This window comes from Schistocerca gregaria, chromosome 2 (assembly GCF_023897955.1).
Source record: "Schistocerca gregaria isolate iqSchGreg1 chromosome 2, iqSchGreg1.2, whole genome shotgun sequence".
Taxonomy (NCBI): domain Eukaryota; kingdom Metazoa; phylum Arthropoda; class Insecta; order Orthoptera; family Acrididae; genus Schistocerca; species Schistocerca gregaria.
This window is the reverse complement of record NC_064921.1, coordinates 531,568,795-531,594,848: the sequence shown is the minus strand read 5'-3', so window position 1 is coordinate 531,594,848 and position 26,054 is coordinate 531,568,795. Positions and strand designations below refer to the sequence as shown.

The window sequence follows — 26,054 nt, the reverse complement described above, 5'->3', positions numbered from 1 at the left end:
TGTGGGTTCTCATGGAGCAATAAATGACTGTGCATCAGCCAGGTGTGACCAATGCATACCTGTCAGAGAACAACTGAGTCCTTGTGAGAGGCTTGCAAGGAGAAGCACCACACATCTGTAGTCTCCTTGATGACCCGAAGTTTGTTGGGGAAAAGCAGGATGCACCATTCATCATCCCAAGTACCAAGGACTTTTTGCCTGACTGGAGATCACTTTCCGGAAGGCCAATCTCCAGCGCCGGTGCGCTGATAGCCTATTTGGCCAGCATGTCAAGATGTTCATTACCCAGGACGACGACATGATGCAGGGTCCACACAAAAACCACAGAGCGGCCGCAACTGGTAACAGTATGAATGGACTCCTGGATAGCCATCACCAGCCGAAAGCAAGGAAAACACTGGTGGATAGCTCGTAAACTGGTCAGGGAGTCACTATAGATAACAAAAGACTCCCCTGAGCAGGAGCGGATAAATTCAGGGTGTGAGAGATGCCTACAAGCTCTGCAGTGAAAACACTGCAGCCATCCAGCAATGAGTGTGGTTCAGATTGTTCCCCAAAAGTAAAAGCATAACCAACTTGACCAGCAACCATCGAACTGTCAGTATAGACTACAGCAGAGCCAGGAAACGGAGCAAGGATGGAAAGAAAGTGTTGGCAGACGGCCTAAGGAGGGACTGAGTCTTTACGGCCTTGTGCAAAATCCAGCTGAAGGCATGGGTGGGACACACACCATGACGGTAGACATATATGGACCCAGGAAAAGAGATGGGAGAGGGAAAAACTCAAGCCCAGAGAGAAGAGACCAGACACGTACCGCAATCAGGCACCCTGACTCAGGCTGCCATTTGGGAAGATGGACGACTGAGTTGGGGAACAGGAGGTGGTAAATTGGATGCCCGGGCTAGCTACAAACTAGAGTCGCACAAGTGGCCAGTAGTTGTTGGCACTGGATCCGTAATGGAGAGACACCAGCCTTCACAAGTACGCTGTTAACAGAGCTTATGTGGAAAGCTCCAGTTGCGAGTTGGATCCCACAGTGAAGTATGGGGCCAAGCAACCGCAATGTGGAAAGTGATGCCGAGCTGTAAGCCAGGCTCCCATAATTGAGACGGGACTGAATCAATGTCTGATACAGTTGTAGAAGGGTAGACCGTTTGGCACCCCAGCTGGTGTGACTCAAGCAATGAAGAGTGTTTAGATGCCACAAGCATTTTTTTTTAAGCTGCCAAATATGAGGGAGCCAAGTCAACCAGGTATCAAAAAACAATCCCAAAAACTGATGCATTTCCACTACAGCAAGAGGTTCACCATCAGGATAAAGCCATGGCTCAGGGTGAACAGTGTGACGCCAACAGAAATGTGTGATGTAAGTCTTGGCGGCCGAAAACCGGAAGCCGAGCGTCACGTCCCAAGAATGCGCCTTGCGGATAGTGCCCTACAGCCACCGTTCAGCAATTTCCACGTCCAATGGAGCTGTAGTACAGATAAAAGTCATCAGCATACAAAGAATCTGATACGGATGTTCCCACAGTTGCAGCTAGACCATTGACAGCAACTAAAAAGAGGTAGACACTCAGGACAGAGCCTTGTGGGAGCCAATTCTCTTGGACTCGGGAGGAACTATAGGGGAGGGGGGGGGGGGGGGACCAACTTGTATGCTGAAGGAACGAAGCAACAGAAAATATTGAATAAAAATTGGGAGCGGCCCCTAAGACCCCATCCATGAAGTGTGGTGAGGATGTGATGTCGCCATGTAGTATCGTATGCCTTCTGCATGTCATAAAAGATGGCAACCAGATGCTGACGGTCGGCAAATGCTATATGGATGGCAGACTCCAGGCAGACCAGATTATTGGTGGCAAAGTGACACTTACGATACCCACCCTGAGACGGAGCCAGAATGTTAATGAGGCTAATGGGGTGGTAGCTGTCCACCTCCAATGGGGTCTTGCCAGGTTTCAACACTGGTATGATGATGCTTTCCTGCCATTGTGAGAGGAACTCACCCTCAACCCAGATACAGTTGAAAAGATCGAGACGGCGTCACTGACAGTTCACCGAGAGGTATTTGAGCCTCTGATAGTGGATGCGATCCAGCATGAGATCTGTATCAGGGCAAGTGGCTAGGGCACTTCGGAATTCACAGTCACTGAATGGAACATTGTATGATTCAGAGTGGTGCATATGGAATGAAAAGCTCCAACATTCCAACCTCTCTTTCAGGGAGTACAAGGCCAGTGGGTAATTTGTGGGAGCAAAACTCTGAGCTTAATGCTCTGCTAAGAGTTCTGCAGTTGTGTCTGATTCAGTACAGACTGCTCCATTCAGGGAAAGTCCAGGGATGCTGATGGGAGTCTGATATTGATAGTCACGTAATCTTGGTCCAAGCCTGCGATGGAGAGGTACGGATGCCAGTGGTGGAGACATACCTTTCCCAGCACTCATGCTTCCATCTGTGAATAAGGCATCGGGCTCGAGCATGGAGCCCCTTAAAGTTAATGAGGTGCTCCTGTGATGGGTGCTACTTATGACGTTGGAGGGTCTGCCTGCGATCTCCGATGACCACCAAGGCACAGGGGACCCAGAAGAACAGGGAATTACAGATTCCGCTGCTGAAATGATGCCGGTGGTTATCGTGTAAACCTCTACATCAATGACATCATGAGAAAGAGGATCAATAGTGCCAATGGAGGCGAACAAGTCCCAGTCAGCCTTATTCAAAGCCCATCTGGGGAGGCGCCCAGAAGAGAGACACTGTGGCTGTGACAGAGAGATCGGGAAGTGGTCACTACCGCACAAGTCGTCATGCACACTCCATTGGACATAGGGTAGAAGGCCAGGGCTGCACACCAAAAGGTTGATGGCTGAATACTTGCCATGCACCACACTGAAGTGTGAGGAGGCACCATTACTTAAGAGAGAAAGGTCGAGCTGTGCCAAAATTTGTTCAACGATAGTGCCTCAGGCTGTTGCCACCAATCCACCCCACAAAGGGTTATGGGCATTAAAGTCGCCCAGTATCAGAAAAGGTGGCGGCAGTTGGGCCATCAGAGCAATGCAGAAGAAAGGGTGATGGCTGATAAGTTGTCCTAGTTCAGAAAGGTGGTGGAAAAAACCGCGGCAATTACAATGGAGGATTATATGATCATGAGGCTGCGAAGGCACTGAAATTCAATGAGGCGGTTTACGCCTCAGGGTCACCTGCTGCCACTGACTGATTTCCTGAGGAGTCGATATCCATTGTATCGGAGGGTGCGGCGAGATCCAGGTCCTCAGCGGACACCGGAACCTCCACCTCGTCTCAGACACAGAGCTGGTAGGTAGCGGTGGGGTGGATGCCACTGCAAGTTCCTTGATGTTAGGGGTCTTCTTCTTGGACTTTTCTCGCTGCCCCTTGTGTTTCTCTGTCTGGGAAGGCTTCACTGAGACAGTCTCTGGAACTGAGGATGACCATGAAGTCCTATGACCAGCTGCTTTTGGGCACTTCAGCCACTGGTGGGCGTCATCTTTCCCATGCTCCATGCTCTTGTATGTGCAAGTGCTTCGTTGAGTGAAGTTAGTGTTTGTCATTCATCTAGTTACACCTTCTTCTACGTGACATTATTCTGGTGGAGACACCGAATACTGGAACTTGTGATAGTGCACATTATCAATGACACAGTGGTTCCCATCAGGCCATGACAGAACCACCATAGCCACTGTTTATGTGGCGAGAAACCCAAGTTCGAGCCATATTCAACAGATCGCATTCTATCAGAGACAGAAGAAGAAGAGAATGTTACGATGACAGCAACTGTGTGTCACCACATGAGACATCCTTCCAGGTTCTCTGGTGATGATGGACAAGATCCAAACAAGTGGCTGAAGGTATATGAGCATACAGCCAAATTTAACAAATGGGATGACACTGTGTGTTTGCATATCATATTTTTCTACTTGGAGGGCACTGCCAAGGAGTGATATGAGAACAACGAGGAGAAGTTCACAAGCTGGGAAGTATTGCAGGTGGAACTGCACAAGTATTTCGGTGACACACGATGACAGAAGTGCAAGGCTGAAGATAAATGAAAGTGCAGGGCACAGCGTCCAGGAAAAACAACAGCATCCTACATTCAAGATGTCTTAGACCTGTGTAAAATAGTAGATCCTAGAATGAAGGAGGAAGATAAGGTTGTACATCTGATGAAGGGTGTTGCTGAGCCCTACTCCTGAAGGAGGTTTCAACAGCAGACAATTTCATAAAATGGTACCAGTATATCGAGACAATCCATCAAAAAAGAATTACACAAAAGAAGTTTGAATGGCTTCCAAATGTTGTATTGATGTCTGTGATGGAGGAGGAAACTGATTTCACAAGTGTTGTTCGTCATATAGTGAGAGAGGACATTCCAATTGGATTGCATGGCGAGCAAAGAACCGAGACGCTTCAAGAGGTCATAAGGGAGGAAATGTAACAGACATTGAACCCTATCTCCCATCCTTCATTTCCCTTTAAAACAGTAAAAAAGTCAAGACCCAGGCGAAGTTATGTTCCTACAATACCGCATGAGGAACCTGTTTGGGCACCAAGGAAGACTGACATCTGGAGGACCCAGGATAACCAACCAATTTGTTTCCATGGCAGATGACCGGGACATGTGATGCGCTACTGTCGAGAAAGGTGGCGGATATTTGATGACGCCCGTGCCAGAAGACAGCAGACTGATCTTAGCCTACACCAACTCCAGGACTACGAAGATGAACAAGAAGATGTGGGTGCAGGACGACATAGGTCACCATCGCTGCAAGCTAGCCGCTGGAGAGGATGCTCCTCAAAACACCAATCAAGGTCTCCATCACCGTCTAGAAGCTCCAGCTGATCACCCAGCCGCCGCAACCTGGAAAACTAAAGGGTGCGACCTTCGTTGGAGGTGAGGCCTCCAAAGAGAAAAATTCTCCACCATTGATCACTACAAAAATGATAGAAAACTATGTCGATATCCTCATGGATGGCTGACCAGTCCAAGCTCTTGTGGACTCTGGAGCATCATATTCAGTCATTTTGGAGAAGTACCAATGCCAGTTGCAGAAAACCGTATTCGTCGACAGCAAAACATCTCTGCTGAAGGTGGCTAATAGGAAATATGTAAAGTCTACAGGAAGATGTACCATTCATGTGGGTATAAGTGGCCATACACAGCCATTAGAAATCACCAGCTTACAAGAGTGTAGTCATGATGTTATTCTCAGATGGGACTTTTTGAAAGCTTCTCAGGCAATTATAGATTGTGATTGCTTGAAGGTTATGCTAGATGAGATGAGATACTGTGGACAGGAAGATGCTCATCTGAGTGTGTGGAGACCACGTGTGCTGGATAAAGTGATCATTCCTGCAGTCAGCACTAGAAAGGCAACTGTCGCATGTCATGCTATGCATCAACCCATGATCTTATAGTGGAATGTAAGAGAAGTATACCAATGAAGAATAACTTGGCCATCCCAGCCTCAGTCATCTCGTTTAAGAAAGGATTTGGTGAATTGTGGACAGTTAACGGTTGCCGAGAACCGCAGGTCCTTCCAAGATGCATGTGCGTAGTAAACACTGAGCCATTCATTGAAGAACAGCTGAGCATCATAAAAACCTCCCATACCGAGTCCGTGAACAAAACTAGTGCTATAGCTACGACACAAGATCTTCTAGATCGACTATCACGAGATCTCACTAAGGAATAACAGAAGAAGGTACTTGCCATTCTTCAAGACTTCTCTGAATGCTTCAATCCACAGGTGAAGAGCAAATTAGACAAATCGACAGTGAAACAATGCATTAGCACTGGAGACCACCAACCAATAAACCAGAGAGTATACCACATGTCAGCAACGGAATTTTGGATAATTCGCACAAGGTAAAGAAAATGATGAAGAATGACTTCATTCAGCCTTCGCAGAGCCTATGGTCATCACCAGTGGTTCTCGTCAGGAAGAAGGATGGCAGTTGGCGCTTTTGTGTTGATTACAGCAAGCTTAACAAGATAATTAAAAGTGATGTTTACCCTCTTCCATGAATTGATGATACATTAGATTGTCTGAAGGGGGCTAAGCTTTTCTCAACCAGGGACATGTACTCGGGATACTGGCAAATCGAATCAGATGAGACTGATCATGAGAAAGCTGCATTCATCACCCCTGAGTGCCTGTATAAGTTTAAGGTAATGTCATTTGATTTGTGTAGTGCACCAGCAACGTTTGAACAGATGATGGATAATCTTCTAAGTCACCTGAAGTGGACGATGTGTCTGTTATTTAGATGACATTATAGTGTTCTCAGAGACATTTGATGAACATATAAAAAGACTAAGGGACTTTCTTAAGTGTCTCCAACTAGGCGGACTGAAATTTAATCCAAGAAAGTGTCTCTTTGGAGCAAAAGAAATCAAAATACTTGGACACCTTGTGTCAAATGAAGGTGTGCGGCCACACACAGAAAAGGTGAGATCTATAATGGAATTTTCTATTCCTAAAAGTATTAGAGATGTGAGAAGCTTCCTTGGATTATGTTCTTATTATCACTGATTTATAAAAGACTTTTGCACCAAAGCCAGGCCACTCCATGAGCTGTTAAAAGCTGATGCTAACTTTATCTGGGGTGGTGCTCAACAAGATTCTTTCAATGTGCTGTGAAAAGCTATGACGACTGACCCTGTACTTGGTCTGTGTGATGAGAGATCACCTACATAACTACACACAGATGCCAGTGGGTATGGGATTGTTGCTGTTCTGGTGCAAATTTTGGATGGAAAAGAGAAGGTTATAGCCTATGCTTCTAGGACACTTACAAAAGCTGAGAGAAACTACTCAACTACAGAAAGAGAATGTCTTGCTGTGATCTGGGCCAAGTGCAGAGTTAGACAGTATCTCTATGGAAAGCCATTCACAGTTGTTACAGACCATCATTCACTCTGTTGGTTGACAGGTCTTAAGGATCCAACAGGACGACTCGCAAGGTGGGCACTACGTCTTCAAGAGTATGACATTACCATAGTGAAGAAAAGTGGAAGAAAACACCAAGATACCGACTGTCTCTCAAGAAACCCTGTGCAAGACAGAGATATCTCAAATTATGCTTGCCTTAAATCGGTCAGAAGATGTGAATGGACAATTTAAGGTAGTTAATGGATTACTTTGCAAGAAAAACTTTGATCCGTTTTCGAAAAAGGTAGCTACCAGTGATTCCTAAACACATGCACTTAGATGTTCTACAGAAATTCCATAACACACCAGAGGCCGGACATTTAGGATTTATTAAGACATACAATAGAGCCCGCAAGAGATTTTTCTGGCCAGGTTTATTTAGGAATGGTTCAAATGGCTCTGAGCACTATGGGACTTAACATCTGTGGTCATCAGTCCCCTAGAACTAAGAACTACTGAAACCTAACTAACCTAAGGACATCACACACGCCAGAGGCAGGATTCGAACCTGCGACTGTAGAGTTCACGCGGTTCCAGACTGAAGTGCCTAGAATAAAACTGCCACACTGGCTGGCGTTTATTTAGGAGTGTTCGTCACTGTGTGTTGCACTGTCGAGAGTGCCAGAGGAGAAAGGCAGTTCCGCAGAAACCACCTGGCCAACTCATACCAATTCCACAAGCTGAAACGCCTTTCCTTTGGGACTGACCTTCTTGGACGATTTCCAATGTCTGCTAGTGGCAATAGATGGAATATTGTTTGCACTGATTATCTGACATGCAATGCCATTACAAAAGCCGTGAAAACAGCCGAAGCATCCGAGATATCCAAATTCATCATGGCACACATTGTATTAAAACACGGTGCCCCAAAGTCATTACTCATGGACTGAGGTAAAGTTTTTTTAATCGAATCTTGTGACAGAGATAAACCATCGGTGCAGCATTACTCATCAGATGCTAACTGCCTACCATCCGCAAACTATTGGGCTTACCGGACACCTTAATAAGACCTTGGCCAACATGCTATCAATGTTTATCAATATTCAGCAGAGCAACTGGGAAGAGGTGCCACCTTTCGTGACATTTGCCTACAACAATGCCAAACAAGATATCACAGGATTTACGTCCTTTTTCTGGTGCATGGGCATGAGGCTGCTACGACGATGGACACTGTGATTCCATTACATTCTGATGACATGGACGATGACTACATCGGCCCACTGTTAACCAGAGCTGAGGAAGCTCAGAAGTTAGCTCGACTCCTCACCCTGCAGGCTCAAGGAAACGATCACCAAAGGTATGACGAGAGCTACCGGCCAGTTGTCTACCAGCCTGGTGACCTTGTCTAGATCTTCACCCCTGTTCGGAAGGTTGGTCTCTCTGAGAAACTCCTCAGGTGCTACTTTGGACCTTATTAAGGTTATAAGTCAGTTTTCTGATGTTGCTTATGAAGTTGAAGATTTCGACACCGACACAAGATGACAAGAGATCAGAGATACGGTCCACATCCTTCGAACAAAGCCCTATAAGGATCCTTTAATCCAGGACACTCCAGCAACAGGCAACAAGCAGAAAGTTGACAAAGAGCATAGCGGCAAAAGAAGTTCTAAGATCACCGCAAGGGCGAGCACCAGTCATTGGGAGTCAGAGGATGTAGGACCGATGACTCGTTCCCGGACTAGGATGATGTAACACTGAGACGCTGCTCTCTTAGAGAGGGAGCAATGTCAGAGAAGAAGATGAGTAGCATAGTGGTGTAGTGGTTATGATACTAAAATTTTGCATGGGTGGCTGGGAGTTCAAAACTCATCTGGACTGTAAAATTTTAATTTATATATTGGGTTCGAGTACATTCTAGAAGTACCTACAAATGTCAAGAATCATTGTAAAGGAATGTTTTGCAACTGTATATTATTGTACGTGTTCAGGCCAGAGGCAGTTCGTTCCATGCTCTTGTATGTGCAAGTGCTGAATAAACATTCGTTAAGTGAAGTTAATGTTCATCGTTCATCTAGTTACACCTTCTATGTGACATTTTGCTTTCAAGTTTGGGGGGGAGGGGGGGAGGGGAGTTATTGTTGTGCCTAGCATGGAAGTGATAGCCTAAAAAAAATATTTATACCATAAAACCAACATGAGTACATATGTAGTTTATAAGAAGAAATGAATTTGTATCAGTATTTATAATATCTGCTTCTTATTAAGTAGGAGTGCAATTACTGAAGTGTTACTAATTGTACCATAAAGCCTTTTCTTTTCTTTCTTTCTTTTTTTTAAGCATTTACTATAACAAAAGGTTACATAAGAATTGGGCACCAACACAATAATAAATGCTCATTATTGTCTTATTTTTGGACAATAATTAGCAATCTAAATCACTAAAAAACTATATGGTATCACATTCCATGTTCTAGAACATCATATGGATAGGAAAAGATGTTGAAGAAAGAAGAAGTCACCTCCAACCACAATTACATATAACTTGGTTAAATAAAGAAACACACCCTTTCCTTCTATGATAATCATTTCATCTTATATACATGCAACCTTTTCTTGCTGTAAAATTGGTGGGTTGAGGTTCCTTAAAACTAATTCCAGATCCCAATCAGGTAAAAGACAGTTCCATAAACATTGTCTTGCATGTGATCAGGGCTGTCACATATCTGCCAAGCAAGCCAAAACCTATGGGTTTGTCACTAATATTAGTCACTTTCAATTATTTTAGCATTTCATCTATTTTCCATCCCTACAGCTACCGTTAGAGCAGAAATGTCTACAGAGCTGCCACCACCAGACTAACAATCATGAAAATCAAGGATTAAACACTAATAACATTAAATTTTAAAATTCTTCTACTACCTTTCCACCTCCACCTCATTCCAAGGGGTGTTAGGGGTGTCTTAACTGCCACAGTATCTTTTTTATGATATACAGGGTGTTGCAGAAAGGTACGGCCAAACTTTCAGGAAACATTCCTCACACAAAAATAAAGAAAAGATGTTATGTGGATATGTGTCTGGAAACGCTTAATTTCCATGTTAGAGCTCATTTTAGTTTTGTTAGTATGTACCGTACTTCCTCGATTCACTGCCAGTTGGCCCAATTGAAGGAAGGTAATGTTGATTTCGGTGTTTGTGTTGACATGCGACTCATTGCTCTATAGTACTAACATCAAGCACATCAGTACTTAGCATCAACAGGTTAGTGTTCATCCCAAACGTGGTTCTGCAGTCAGTGCAATGTTTATAAATGCAGAGTTGGCAGATGCCCACTTGATGTATGGATTAGCACAGGGCAATAGCCATGGCATGGTACGTTTGTATCGAGACAGATTTCCGGAACGAAGGTGTCCTGGCAGGAAGACGTTCGAAGCAATTGATCAGCGTCTTAGGGAGCACGGAACATTCCAGCCTATGACTCGCAACTGGGGAAGACATAGAACGACGAGGACACCTGCAATGGACAAGGCAATTCTTCGTGCAGTTGATGATAACCCTAATGTCAGTGTCAGAGAAGTTGCTGCTGTACAGGGTAACATTGACAATGTCATTGTATGGAGAGTGCTACGGGAGAACCAGTTGTTTCCGCACCATGTACAGCGTGTGGAGGCACTATCAGCAGCTGATTGGCCTCCACAGGTGCACTTCTGAGAATGGTTCATCCAACAATGTGTCAATCCTCATTTCAGTGCAAATGTTCTCTTTACGAATGAGGCTTCATTCCAACCAGATCAAATTGTTAATTTTCACAATCAACATGTGTGGGCTGACGAGAATCTGCCAGCAATTGTGCAATCACGTCATCAACACAGATTTTCTGTGAATGTTTGGGCAGGCATTGTTGGTGATGTCTTGATTGGGCCCCATGTTCTTCCACCTACACTCAATGGAGCACGTTATCATGATTTCATAGGGGATACTCTACCTGTGCTGCTAGAACATGTGCCTTTACAAGTATGACACAACATGTGGTTAATGCACGATGGAGCTCCTGCACATTTCAGTCGAAGTGTTCGTACGCTTCTCAACAACAGATTCGGTGACCAATGGATTGGTAGAGGCAGACCAATTCCATGGCCTCCACGGTCTCCTGACCTCAACCCTCTTGAATTTCATTCATGGGGGCATTTGAAAGCACTAGTCTATGCAACCCCGGTGCCAAATGTAGAGACTCTTCGTGCTCCTATTGTGGACGGCTGTGATACAATACACCATTCTCCAGGGCTGCATCAGCACATCAGGGATTCCATGTGATGGAGGGTGGATGCATGTATCCTCGCTAACAGAGGACATTTTGAACATTTCTTGTAACAAAGTGTTTGAAGTTAATCTGGTATGTTCTGTTGCTGTGTGTTTCCATTCCATGATTAATGTAATTTGAAGAGAAGTAATAAAATGAGCTCTAACATGGAAAGTAAGTGTTTCCAGACACATGTCCACATACCATATTTTTTTTCTTTGTGTGTGAGGAATGATTCCTGAAAGTTTGGCCGTACCTTTCTGTAACACCCTGTATAGTGATATGTGAACTGATACGGTAAGGAATGAGAAGGTTCTGCACAGAATCAGTGAAGAAAGGAACATATGGAAAACACTGACAAGAAAAAGGGACAATATGATGGGACATGTTTTAAGGCATCAGGCAGTAACCTCCATGGTACCAGAGGGAGTTGCAGACAGTACAAACAGTAGAGGAAGAGAGAGATTGGAATATATACAGCAAATAATTGTGGATATAGGGTATGAAATCTACATCACTGCTCCCACCTCCAGGGTTGCTAGAAGTGTTTTAGCTCACAGAAGACTTTATTTTCTTCTGGATGGTTAGTCATCTTTGCACCACATATAGTTGCAATTTCTATAAAGTTTCTACCAACCACACCCCCACCATAATGATGCTAGGGCTGTGTTTCCTCATAGCACTATTTTCCAAATGGGAGGTCATATGAAAGAATGTTTGGTGGAAATTAATCCAGGTACATAAGTTATACTGTCAAACCTGGTTTACGCTAGAGCAAATGGATGTGAACATGAGTAAATGAACAGTTTATCACCGTTCACTACCATTCACTTGCATCTGTGGACAAATGTACACCCAGATGGAATGGAAGAGGACATGAGATAATTAGTACAGACTATTAAACTGCCATTATTGTTTTTGGTGTTAATAATCAAAACACATTTGCAACACTATTTAGTTACAGCAACAGTGGAAAACTTTGATATTCAGAGAGGATTGATTTCCATCAGAAGGACACTGTCTTTGATTAAGTAAGCAAAATGGCTTATGATAAAAAGAATTTAAGTGTCTGTATGTAAGTGTGGAATGTGTTCAGGTACTGCACTCAGTGCTGCATTGCAGCTCCAGGTTTTCTTAGCATTATTCCAAAACTTTGCACACATACTGGTTGTTGTTTTTCACTGGCTTCTCATTAAAACTGAGATGAGCAGAATACTAATTACTGATAACCAATGTAACCTGAAGAAAGGGTAGCATTTACACTCTAGTTATTAGCAAACATGAGACATTTACCTTACCCAGTAGTGATTGTTTCACATTTCAATAGATGCTGTATCTCAGGTAGTTCCTGATGTCTTCAGTGACATATGTGAATCACTTCAATGAATACACTGCATGATTACAAATATGTGGACACCTACTAATGAATATTAACAAGGGGGAGGGGAAGAGGGGGGAAGTGTTCCCCCTTCACCTTTATGACAGCCTGAACGCTGCCGGGGACACTTTCAATGGTGCCTCTGAATGTCTGTGGAGGAATGGCAGCCTATTATTCCTCAAGAGCCAAAAACAGAGATGATGGTCATGCTGGACACTGGTGTCTGGAGTGAAATTAATGTTCTAACTCACCCTAAAGGTGTTCTATTGGGGCCTTGGACAGGCCAGTCCATTTCAGTGATATTAATGTCCATGAACAATTGCCTCATGGTTGCTGCTTTATGGCAGGCTATATGTCATGTTGATACAGACAATCATCATCTCTGAACTGTTCTTCTACTATACATAATACCGTGCTGTAAAATACATTCATTTCCTTCCACCTTTTCATTAGGTGCAATAAGAGAGCCACAATCTTTTTTTTTTTTTTTTTAAAAGAAAAAAAAAAACTACACTGTAACACAACCTCCTTCATACTTCACTGCTGGCACTACAAATGTTCATCATATGTCATTGGGGCAAGGAAGGGTACTTAGCAACTGGAAAAAAGTGTGTGTCATTCCCATGTTCAAGAAGGCTCATAGGACAGATGCAAATAATTACAAGCCTATACTGTTGATGTCAATCTGTTGTACAATTATGAAACATGTGCTATGTTCATGTACTATGTAGTTTCAGACAAGACAAATCTGTATAAAAATCAACATGGATTCTGAAAATAGACATCTTGCAAAACTCAGCATGCTCTGAGTGTCTACAGATTAGCACTGAGGTTGGTGCCATGTTTCTAAATTTCAGGAAGGCATCTGACACCAACACAACCTGCTGTTTGGTGACGAAAAAAAAGTGCATACTTGTTGTGATAGTGCCACACAAAGCAAGGGGTGCAAGACTCCTCCATGAAAAATACAACCACATCATAATGCCACCACCTCTGAATTTTACTGTTGGCACCACACACTCTGGCAGATGCCGTTCATTGTGCTTTCACCATACCCACACCCTGCCATCGGTTCGCCATATTGTGTACCATGATTCATCACTCCACACAATGTTTTTCCAATCATCCAATGTTTATGCTCCTTACACAAAACGAGACATCATTTGGCATTTACCATCGTGATGTATGGCTTATGAGCAGCTGATCAACCATGAAATTCAAGTTTTCTCACCTCCTGTGTAACTGTCATAGTACTTGCAGTGGATCCTGGTGCAGTTTGGAATTCCTGTGTGATGGTCTGGATGGATGTCTGCCTATTACACATTAAAACCCTCTTCAACTGTCAGTGGTCTCTGTCAGTCAACAGATGAGGTTGGCCTGTATGATTTTGTGCTGTATGTGTCCCTTCACATTTCCACTTCACTATCACATAGGAAACAGTGGATGTTTAGTAATGTGGAAATCTCGCGTCATATGACACAAGTGCACACAATCATCTGAGCAGTCCGTGAGCTCTGTCGAGGGCCCCATTCTGCTCTCTCACAATGTCTAATGACTACTGAGGTCGCTGATATGGAGCACCTGGCAGTAGGTGGCAGCACAATGCACAATGTTCTTCAGGCATTCATCCAATCTACATCCTTCCATCAGATAGTCACAGGGTGCAGTGTGATTCATCACTTAATCTCACTTGTTTCCAGTCATCCACTCTCCAGTGATGTCGCCTTTACACTACCTCTAGTGTAGCTTAGTACTGACTGCAGAAATCTATAGCTTACAAAGAGCTGCTCAACCATTGTACCCTATGCATTGTAACTTCCTGCACACAGTCATTGTGCCAGCTGGACTGCTGGTTTCACTTTGTAACTAACTGATTTCAAATGTTTATTTATAACCATCTTACAGAATTCTCTACTGACCCTGTCTGTCAGTACATGAGGCGTGCCTGGTCTCAGTTTAACTCTGGTTTTCCTTCACAATCACATCAACAGTCGACTTTGGCAGCTTGAGAACAGTTGAATGTCTCTAATGTATCTGTTAATCAGGTAACATTCAATGACTATTCTGTGTTTGAACTCACTGAGTTCTCCTAACTGATCCAGTCTGCTGTTACTGCACCTCTTATGACAACACAGTACTCCATTTATACTGGTGCATCCACCTCTCGGGACATCTAGTGGTCAATTTTGCATTACATGGAGACGTCCAAATATTTTTGACCAGATAGTGTACATTAAAGCATGTATAAGGAAATTAAAGTTAATAAAATATGATTAATGAATGAGAAATATACATGCAACCTGTCAGATATGATACTTGAAACTATCTGCTATATGCCATGTTACCAGTTAAACCTTTTTCATTTACCATCAGAAATCTCTCACATAACAATGATTCATCAGTCATGTAATAACAATTGTCATAAATGAAAACAATGAGAATGATCAAGTCTCTCATATATTTTTAATTTTCATCAGTGTACGTGATTATTAATTCTCATGTACTAGTTGGACCTTTGTGAGTGCTTTAGCGATTTTCTACTACTCATATATCTTTTTCTTTGGCATTTGTACTGTGGACCTCTTGGATCCCTGAAGCACCTATGATCTGTAGTCGTCTATTAGCAAAATTTCATTCACATCAGATCCTTCCACTGCTCATACAACACACGTAAACAACTAAAGTAGCCAAGTTAGCAGACAAAAACTTTTCGTACTGCTAGCACCAAAGTGGAGTGGATTTAAACTTTGTTTGATTGTATACTAAAAGACAGGCAACCAGCAGAATACGTGCAAGCACTAATGAATCTGAACCAAACAAAAGGCATACAGGCTGACCTGTCAGCATACATTACTCCTTTGGAATGTAATGAGCTAGGCAGATCAGTAACTTAAACAATGAAAAATATACAATTCTGTTAATGTAATTTATTTACCAATGTTGTTGTTTTCATGGTTATTTGTCCTACAATTAATTAATTTACCTTCCTTTAATTAATTTTTTCTAATTTTAGTATGGGATATGCCTACTTCTGTTTCTGTCAATGTACAAAAAATAATAATGGAAAGTCTGACAGATTTCACCTGCATAACAATGGTAATATTATACTGCAAAAGTTAGTAATATTACATAATATGTAACAAATTTGTAATTTTACTCACTGCAGTTCATTTCATCAGTCTTATCCCAACAATCAAAACTCAGATCACAGACCAGCTCCAATGGAATACATTGTCCATTAGCACAAGTGAATTCTTTTACTGAGCAACTCTTTTTTCCTGAAACAAAGAAAAAAAAATAACTTTACCTTTCTGATTACATACAAACTCATTAAGCTCTAGACTCATAATGGGTTATTAATACTGATTTTGAAGCTGTAGCAATGAATTTCTCATGTGATACAATGAATTAAAGAGAAACACAACAGGTATGTTCACTATAAATTTCACACAATATTATGAAAAGGAAAGTTGCCACTCACCCTATAGCAGAGATGCTGAGTCACAGATAGATGCAACAAAAGGACTGTCACAAATAATTTGTGACAGTCTTTTCGTTGTGCTTATCTGCGACTCAGCATCACCACTATATGGTGAGTGGCGTTACTTTTCATAATATTGTTACATACCATCCTGGATTCTTCATTGTTTGATAAATTACACACAATGTAGCACCTGTATAGTGCTGACCAAATACTCATTTGTTTGATGCTATGTAGTATGATTACCATAGTGAGTATTAGAACATGGAACTGTTGTACAGAATGATGAGTGTTTAGACGAGGTTACAAATATTGGCTTACCCCTTTGTAAACAGGCAAATGTTACCACAAGAATACATATCTTATGAAGGAATCATTGTAGTAATAATTCTTGGAGGATGATCATAATTATGTACATCTAATTCTGCTTAACACAACACCATAATGGTTTTCATGTTCAAATATCATAGAAAAACAGCACTGTTTGGGTGTGTGCCAAGATAAATAACATATGTGACTGATGATGGTCTTTGGTCTAAAAGGTACTTCAAATTAGCAGTACTGGTAGTTCCAGGAACTCTTCCAAGCTGAAACAAACTTGAACAAGTATTAAGTTTCCACTCTGTAAGGCAACTGCAACTGCTCAACATAGAAAGTGCCAGTGGACCTGCAGGTATACCAAGTCAGCTCCATATAGAGCAAGCAAAATAACTCGTCCCTCTTCTAGCAGTGATGTACCATAGGTCTCTGAAGGAATGCAGCATTCCTAATGAGTGGAAAAAACGTGCAGGACATCCTCTTATCCAACAAATTTCGGTGGAAATGGTAACACCGAAAGACACATTCACAGTACAGTACAGAACTTGTGCTACAAAAGTTGCTTCTAACCTAAAAAACAAGAGAAAAACACGACAAAATGTAATATAGCAGCATATTATATCTACCACATAATACTTTTATTGTATGTATAAAAGGAAACATGTATTTCAGGCCACTGATGGTGCTTCCCAAATAAAGGAAGCGAAACTCGTATGGCAATAAACAAACTGTCTTCATTTGGTTGCATAGACGGTACATACCTCCACGAATTTAGAGCAACTAAGGGAACGACAGAAAACAGGAAAGAAATAACGGGAATCCATCTCTCTTCCTTTCTTCGTCTCCTGTTAAGTTACGAATCATAATTCACTTGTCGAGATGGTACTAGCATGATCTTACCCGTCACTGTGGGTAACAACGTTGTTGAAATGTTGGGGCAGCATACACGTATCCTTCTCCGTCTTCTGCGCTTTCATCGTGTATTCATCGTCAATCACTTTCGGAATTTTCTTAGGAGCTACTGGTATTGGTAATTAATGCACAATTCGGAATTTTCTTAGGAGCTACTGGTACCGGTAATTAATGCACAATTGTTTCTTATTGTTCAGTTGGTTTCATTCTTAAAATATGTTGTGCGATCCGTTGGTTCTCTCCAAGTCATCGAAACAGCAAATAAAGGGAAACATGAGACTTCTGACGAGCCTGTCAGTAGGGTAACACACGTGGAACAGCGTAGTTGAAAGCCCATTTCCACTCGCAGGCGCCAACTTTACACCCTAAACGAAGTTCATAGCACTCCTTCACGATAGGATCAAGTTCTCAGCTAAGAGTTAGCCCTCCGCAGATGTACAAAAAGCAGTTGTGCTACTTACACAGGTACAACAGCCAGTATTACGATCAGACAGAAGGCGTAGCAATGGGTAGGCCGCTGACTCCAGCTGTTGCAAACCTCTTCATGGAGAATTTTGAGGTTATTGCCATAGATACTGCGCCATTGAAGCCGAAGTGTTTCTTTCGACACGTTGACGACACGTTCGTCATTTGGCCACACGGGCGCAAGAAACTAGACGAATTTTTGGAACACCTCAATGGCATCAACAGTAATATCCAGTTCACCATGGAGGTGGAAAATGATAATGCATTGCACTTACTCGACGTCCTTGTCCACCGTAAACGAAATGGGTGCCTCGGCCACAGCGTCTACAGAAAACCCACCCGTACAGACCTGTACCCGCACGTCACCAGCCATCATCATCCTGCACAGAAGCGCAAAGTATTACAAACATTGATGCATCATCAGACGACGATAACCTGCCCCATGAACTGAGCCCCATACGCAAGGTTTTCAGGAATAACGGCTACAGCGCCCATCAAGTGAAAGAAGTGATTTCTGGGAAATATCAGAACAAGACCACCGACGAAGAGCAGGAAAAGTAACTCGCTTTGCTGCCGTTCTGTGGCTCTGTGTCGGACAAGATAAGCCGTCTGTTGAAAAGACACATGATGAAATCAATCTTCAGGCCTCCAACGAAAATCCGTCAATTACTGAGACCAGTTAAAGACGCAGTAGGTCTCAGAACACCTGGAGTACCTCGTGAGTGTGGCCAGAAGTACATCGGACAGTGCGCACTGTGGAACATCGCAGAAAAGAACATGATAGGTATTATCGCCTATGCTTTCCAGAGAAATCTGCGTTAGCTGAGTATTCGTTAGCAAACGCCCACTAGATAAAATTTGATGATACCTCTGTCGTGGCTCGTACTAACGGCTTCTGGGACAGTTTAATAAAGGAAGCTATTGAAATAAAAATTACCGCAAACACCCTGAATAGAGATGGTGGCTTGCAGGTCAGCGCTGCGTGGGATCCAGCGATCGCACAGTTGAAGAGGGCACATCGAACGCCGACTCAAAACATGCCCATATATGGCAATGTCACCGGCACCAGTGACGTCACATCCGGCAGCTAGGGTATATAAGGGCGCACCAACAACCCACTGGCAGTCATACCACTTGACAATGGCCAAGGAATGCTTGGCCAAAAGCTTGTGTAGTTTTAAGCAATTGACGCGGTTGGAAACCCGAGAACATTTTATTGAATGTTATCGCCGCGAGACTCTGCATTCATACAATTGAGCATGGCTAATCAGAATGCTACTAAATGTCTATCATTTTCTGTAGATTGATTTACGAACTGACGATTATGTATGAGAATTCATAGTAAATAAAGCGGCCGCTTCTCAAAAGCACCACCTGCAGAATAATTAAATTAAGCACTATCACAATGACAAAAATATCAATTTTCAAGGATATCAAAACATGTCACTAGAAAACAGCAACAGGTTTTATTTTTGTACACAGGATCCACAAATGTACTAAAAACACATTTGCGTTCTTTGCGACAATAATACTGCTGGAGCTTGTAATGGATTCAGTCTATGACTGAGACAGTAATGCAGAGCGTGCTGCAGGGATCAATGTTGGGATCATTTCTTTTTCTCGTGTGCTGGTGTCACCTCTCTGTTGTTTTTCGGTGATAATGCGGAGTATATAACACATTTTTCAATATGTTGGATAGCAGAAGCGACTAAATATTTTAATATCCAAGTTATTAAAGTCCCTACCACCAAATCACAGTTACTGGATTTCACAGTAAGGAACGCATGCCACAGACGTGTAGGAAATATTTATGGCATTTCGTGTAGAGACAATGAAGACTGTAAATTGGTTGGTTTGTACTTGGATGGCAGTGTTCAAAGGGGAAACCATGTTACTTTTTATCCAGGAAAATAAACAGTGCATTATACTTGCGTATCCAGCTGTCTAAAACTTCGTGTAATAAAACAGTGAAGACTATGGGATGATTTTGCCGTTTATAAGTTACGGGACAAAGCTGTGGGGGCGTGCCATTGATGTGTACTTAAACTGGTGATACAAAAGCGAGTTCTTACGCTGAAACATCTTAAGGGATACAGGGAGACTTGTAGTGATGTTTCTATCAAAAATAAAACATCTCGTTGTATACTCACTGTGTGTATTTATATACATCATTTATTGTAAGCCATCAGGATGACGCATCCAAACGCTATGATGTGCATAACCACAACACAAGAACTAAGCACAGTTATTATAGAGAAAGAGCCAAATTAAAAGCATCAGAGCACAGCCATATATCAGTGGCTCAATGTGCTGCAACAAATTGCCGGAACCCTATGAGAATACATACTGTGGATCCAATTAAAACAAAATTCAAATCTTTTCTTATAAACAAACGTCTGTATTAAATGAAGGAATTCTAAGCTGTATTATTATGTACTTTTTTGTAGATAAGTAAGTTATGTATCTAACCTTTGTACAGAAATATATGTACTATAAATTTGTAAACAATATGGCGTTCTCAAAAGTCATCATGTTATGACCACACGAAAAGAGAAACGTAAATAATAAATAAATGAATAAATAAAGGAGTCTGGTCTTTGTGATGCAATGTACGGTTATGATTGGCTGCAGAAGAAATTGTGTCAGTGTGGAGAACACATCTGGTACCTTCTTTGCGCAAACTTCAGGGCTACACTACAGTTATCTGATAAAATACGGTCCACGTTGAAGAAAGTGTTGTTTGTTCTGAGACAATTATACCAGCTGTTATGTAGAGAAAAAGTGCTATTTGCTACACTTTGCACAATTAAAAAAAGAAAGTGATTCACTTTATCTGAGAACTATACCCGCTTGCTGAGAGTTAAGACGCTGGTTATACTTACCACAGAACTGTTCATCTTCTCCATTCAGACAGTCTCGTTTGAAATCACACACGAGGGACAGGGGTATAGCACGTCCCTCAGAACAATTGAACAGATCTTCTGTAGAGACCAATTTAAACGAGTCTGCAAACATTTCAACGTGTTTGTCAAAAATACATTTGTAACACAATACATTATTTTTTAAGCAACGTAAAAGTAATGTTAGCCTTGTGCATACTGAACATTAAAACTGAAACGCCAGGAAGAATAGCAAATAACAAAATTAGAGTTTTTCTGCGTTCACAATATAGGAGCAAGGTTGGGTGATTAAATTTGAAAGTGATCTGGGGGTATACAACAGGAGAAATATAATAAACAAAGCTGCCGCTTCTGGCAGCAGCCGATCTGGGTGTCGCGTCAGACTGAGGGTGAATGACAGATGTGAGTAGGCCCTCCTTCATTCCATGCTGCTCCAACTCGATGCTGGAGTTCCTCAGTCGTAGTATCTGGCGTGCCAATTTCTCAGCAACATACGACCACCAGATGTTTGGAATGGGTGAAAGATCTGAAGAACTTGTTGGTCATGGCAACATCCGAACACCCTCTGTACCGAGGTAGGTTAGGATAGCACAGGCAACATGCGGGCTTGCGTTATCTTGTTGGAAGATAAAGTCACATTGACATCGCAGATGGGCACAGTCACCAACAGAAATGTAACTCCTACTGTCAAAATTATCGGCTGTGCTACTGACAACGTTCGTTCCTCTCGGAGCCTGCACGCATCGACAAGGGAATTGGGGGCAGAACGGGATAGCGGGACACAACGGAGTTATGCTATTTTCTAGACTGGGGAGTTCTGCAATGTATTGTAGTGATACGTAACTATGTCTCTGAAAAGAAGGGAAGGTGCCACAGCCGTTTTGACTTAGGCTGGCGTGCGACTTTTAAGTGAACGGTTGTCCTAAATGTATTCAGTTATGTTTTTTGTAACTTTAGGTGAATTTAAACGAAAAACAAGTCATTAATTCTTAATTGTACGCCCTTAAATACACTGTTCTTAAAGTGCATGCCATTCGCTGTACGTCAGTTACGAATATAACACGTTTAAATCCTTCAGTTACAGCGCCCCATAAATGTTGTTAACCTGAAATGTGCTCTTGGGGAGGAACGAGACGGGGCAAAATGGGATAGTGTTCCATTTATCCTTTCATGTTTTGAGCCAAGTACATACTGAACTATATATTTATTTTTTATCTTGCTTGTCCAGATGGTGTAAACTTACATTAGAGAGACTGATAGGCAGCAGTAAGATATTAAATCAATGGAAATGTCAGTTTCAGTCGTCTTACATTCTGAAATGGGAGTATAAAAAGCGTCTAAGGAGTTTAATGTACTCAAATAAACACTGGAAAGCCGGCCGGGTTGGCCGAGCGGTTCTGGGCGCTACAGTCTGGAACTGCGCGACCGCTACGGTCGCAGGCTCAAATCCTGCCTCGGGCATGGATGTTTGGGATGTCCTTAGGTTAGTTAGGTTTAAGTATTTCTAAGTTCTAGGGGACTGATGACCTCAGCAGTTAAGTCCCATAGTGCTCAGAGCCATTCGAACCATTTGAAACGCTGGAAAAATACTTTGGTGAACCAAAGAATAATCCTAACTACAATGTTCGTAAGTCAGTTGGGATATTTAAAAATGTGTTCACTACAGAGCAAAAAGCATGCTTGAAGTCAATGGAGAGTAGACCTTTTGGTCCAACGATGAAATATCTCGTGGTCAGATTATTAGCCTATCGGCTACCAGAAAGAAAAGGCTTGCCGCACAGATTTGGCAAAGAAACTCGTATGGCTGGGCGGGATTTATTACTATGTGTCCTATGTTGCCTATTCGGAAGATAGAAAAGACATTTGGTGCACGAGAAATGCGATTTAATACAGCAACATTAACTTGGTATTAGACATTAAATATAATTGTGCATTCTTCAAAATGACATTAAAATATTTTCTTCTTCTTAATGATTGTTTTGAAGATTCTATGTTCCTTACTCTAAATTGTTCATCAACCAACGTTATGTCTTAGTTTTAAGGTGATGTTCCTCATAATTTCGACCTTTATGCAAATTTCATAAAAACTGCTCTTGCCCTATTCTGCCCCGTGCGTGCGGCAGAATGGGAAATACGTAAGTATGTCTTTGAAAAAAAATGTAAAAAAATACATGACTTTCAGTTTTAAGTGATCTTCAGGCAAGGTGATTATTATACAACAAGGTGATTTTTTACACATTTAAGAACTGTTTTCTCGCATTCCTTTATTTTAAATAAATCTTTAACATTTAGTATCCCGTTCCGCTCCAAGGTCCGCTACGTCCATTGTGATGCTGTAGCTATAGCCAGAGAAGTCGTCTGAAAGACTTTGTGGTGCCACTCTCGTGTCCAGCGCTGTCGTTGCGCATGCCAACGGTAGTCGTTTCCTCTGCTCCGCGTCAAGAGAAGCCACGAAAGTGGTCGCCGTGCTGACAGTCCGTGGTGCTCCACATATCGCCACACTGCCCGTATGGACACTCGTCTTGATTCAGAAAATCCCACTTCCTGAATCAGGATATGTGGTGTTAATGCACAGCTGTGCACAGCTGAGCAAACAATATACAGGGTGTTTCAAAAATGACCGGTATATTTGAAACGGCAATACAAACTAAACGAGCAGTCATAGAAATACACCGTTTGTTTCAATATGCTTGGGACAACAGTACATTTTCAGGCAGACAGACTTTCGAAATTACAGTAGTTACAATTTTCAACAACAGATGGCGCTGCGGTCTGGGAAACTCTATAGTACGATATTTTCCACATATCCACCATGCGTAGCAATAATATGGCGTAGTCTCTGAATGAAATTACCCGAAACCTTTGACAACGTGTCTGGCGGAATGGCTTCACATGCAGATGAGATGTACTGCTTCAGCTGTTCAATTGTTTCTGGATTCTGGCGGTACACTTGGTCTTTCAAGTGTCCCCACAGAAAGAAGTCACAGGGGTTCCTGTCTGGCGAATAGGGAGGCCAATCCACGCCGCCCCCTGTATGTTTCGGATAGCCCAAAGCAATCACACGATCATCGAAATATTCATTCAGGAAATTAAAGAGGTCGGCCGTGCGATGTGGCCGGGCACCATCTTGCATAAACCACGAGGTGTTCACAGTGTCGTCTAAGGCAGTTTGTACCGCCACAAATTCACGAAGAATGTCCAGATAGCGTGATGCAGTAATCGTTTCGGATCTGAAAAATGGGCCAGTGATTCCTTTGGAAGAAATGGCGGCCCAGACCAGTACTTTTTGAGGATGCAGGGACGATGGGACTGCAACATGGGGCTTTTCGGTTCCCCATATGTGCCAGTTCTGTTTATTGACGAAGCCGTCCAGGTAAAAATAAGCTTTGTCAGTAAACCAAATGCTGCCCACGTGCATATCGCCGTCATCAATCCTGTGCACTATATCGTTAGCGAATGTCTCTGGCGCATGAGACGATACGTGGACGTTGGCGTCATTTGGACCGCAGCTGTAACACGGCGAACGGAAACCCGAGGCCACTGTTGGATCACCTGCGTCACTAGCTGCGCATTGCCCTCTGTGGTTGCCATACGTGGTCGCCCTACCTTTCCAGCACGTTCATCCGTCACGTTCCCAGTCCGTTGAAATTTTTCAAACAGATTCTTTATTGTATCGCTTTTCGCTCCTTTGGTTACATTAAACCTCCGTTGAAAACTTCGTCTTGTTGCAACAACACTGTGTTCTAGGCGGTGGAATTCCAACACCAGTAAAATCCTCTGTTCTAAGGAATAAACCATGTTGTCCACAGCACACTTGCACGTTGTGAACAGCACACGCTTACAGCAGAAAGACGACGTACAGAATGGCGCACCCACAGACTGCGTTGTCTTCTATATCTTGCACATCACTTGCAGCGCCATCTGTTGTTGAAAATTGTAAATACTGTAATTTCGAAAGTTTGTCCGGCTGAAAATGTACTGTTGTCCCAAGCATATCGCTGCTCGTTTAGTTTTTATTGCCGTTTCAAATATACCGGTCATTTTTGAAACACCCTGTATCTCTCCTCTCGGGCGCTAGTCACTTAGAGCCGTTGAGATGCTGTCTGGCACTATGGCCTTTCTGAACTCATCGATTTCAAATTTGCATGACAGTCGTAAGATTCCGACCAAACTCAGAAGTAATAGCGTGGAACAATAAACCACGATCTCCGTGGGCCACGTTCATGATGCTGTTAAATTTCGACAGGTACTGGTACACGTTTCTTTTTACATGAGGGATACATTCACAAAAGACCAACAGTTCAGCCTAGTTTCTGGAAGAGAGACCCACTTCATGCTAATCTGACATTTGTTGCATGTCAGCTCCACGGTGTTGCAATTGTAATGCCCAGCTGTTTATCTATATTTCATTCCTTTCTTTACCACAAAAAAGAAGAATTGGATGCAATAAGCATAGATTTCTAAAGACCAATATTAAACACGTCAGTCCCTCTTTTAAATATACTGCGAATCGCGACCTTACTGATCTCGGCGTGGCAGCTCATGTTGGTTCCATAGTTATTGACGAAATAGTTGTGGGATTTCACGCTGAGTGGCTCTGGGTAGACTTGCTACTAATCAGTATCCATCATATGTTGTGTTTTTCTTAAACGGATGCTGAATTGATAGTGAGTTTGGTGGGACAGGATATGAGTTCGGTTTGCAAAGTTTCCCTGCACCTCGCTCTTATGAATACGCAGACGAATATTTGGTACTATACGTTACGACGTCAACAGTTGGCAGCGTCACAGAGAGCACCTTCCCTGCACTGCGTTGGGTGTGCTCTTGTTGTAAACATGCAGACAAATATTTGGCAACAAAAGTTACGATATCGGCAGCAGGCAGCGTAGTAGAGAGCATTTAAGAGAGATGGTGGAAGTTTCAGAAAAGTGGGATCAGGATACCTGGTGGTTAATCTTTTTCTTGTCCACTATTAGTGGGTATTTCCGGAAGTGGAGGGAAAATTGCGCCCGGCACACCGACTGTTCTGAGTCGATGGGCACTGCGGAGAGAACCTGTCCCTCTTCCTTCACTCAGTCTGCCACACACATTTTGCTTTTGCTATTATGGATAAACAGTTTTTTTCTTCTGGGAACACTCTTTATTAAGTCCAGAAACGAACCAAACTCTCGTCCATCGTTCATTCTAGTACAAACACCCCAAGCACTGAACAACGAAACGAAACAAGGCATTTGATGGTGACCACTAGTGCTGTTGCACACAATATTGTTTAGAATTAGAGGCACATCTAAAAAATAGTAGTTTGGTGTACTATACGCGCGATTTTTCTTTACTATTGGTAGAGAATTAGTGCAGGAGATGGAGATAGTACTCCTCATTCAGCTCGAGGATTGTCACGCAGACGGGCACG

General features: G+C 42.6%; 1 protein-coding gene across 1 annotated transcript in view; it reads right to left on the bottom strand.

The window, feature by feature from the left end:
* LOC126330497 (G-protein coupled receptor GRL101-like) overlaps positions 1 to 26,054 on the bottom strand; it is a 643,973-nt gene that overhangs the window by 186,379 nt on the left and 431,540 nt on the right. The window contains exons 10-11 of the mRNA XM_049996361.1: positions 20,627 to 20,749; positions 15,730 to 15,846 (exon numbers count right to left, since the gene is read on the bottom strand). Coding sequence (XP_049852318.1) covers positions 15,730 to 15,846; positions 20,627 to 20,749 — 240 coding nt within the window. The remainder of the gene's footprint in view (positions 1 to 15,729; positions 15,847 to 20,626; positions 20,750 to 26,054) is intronic.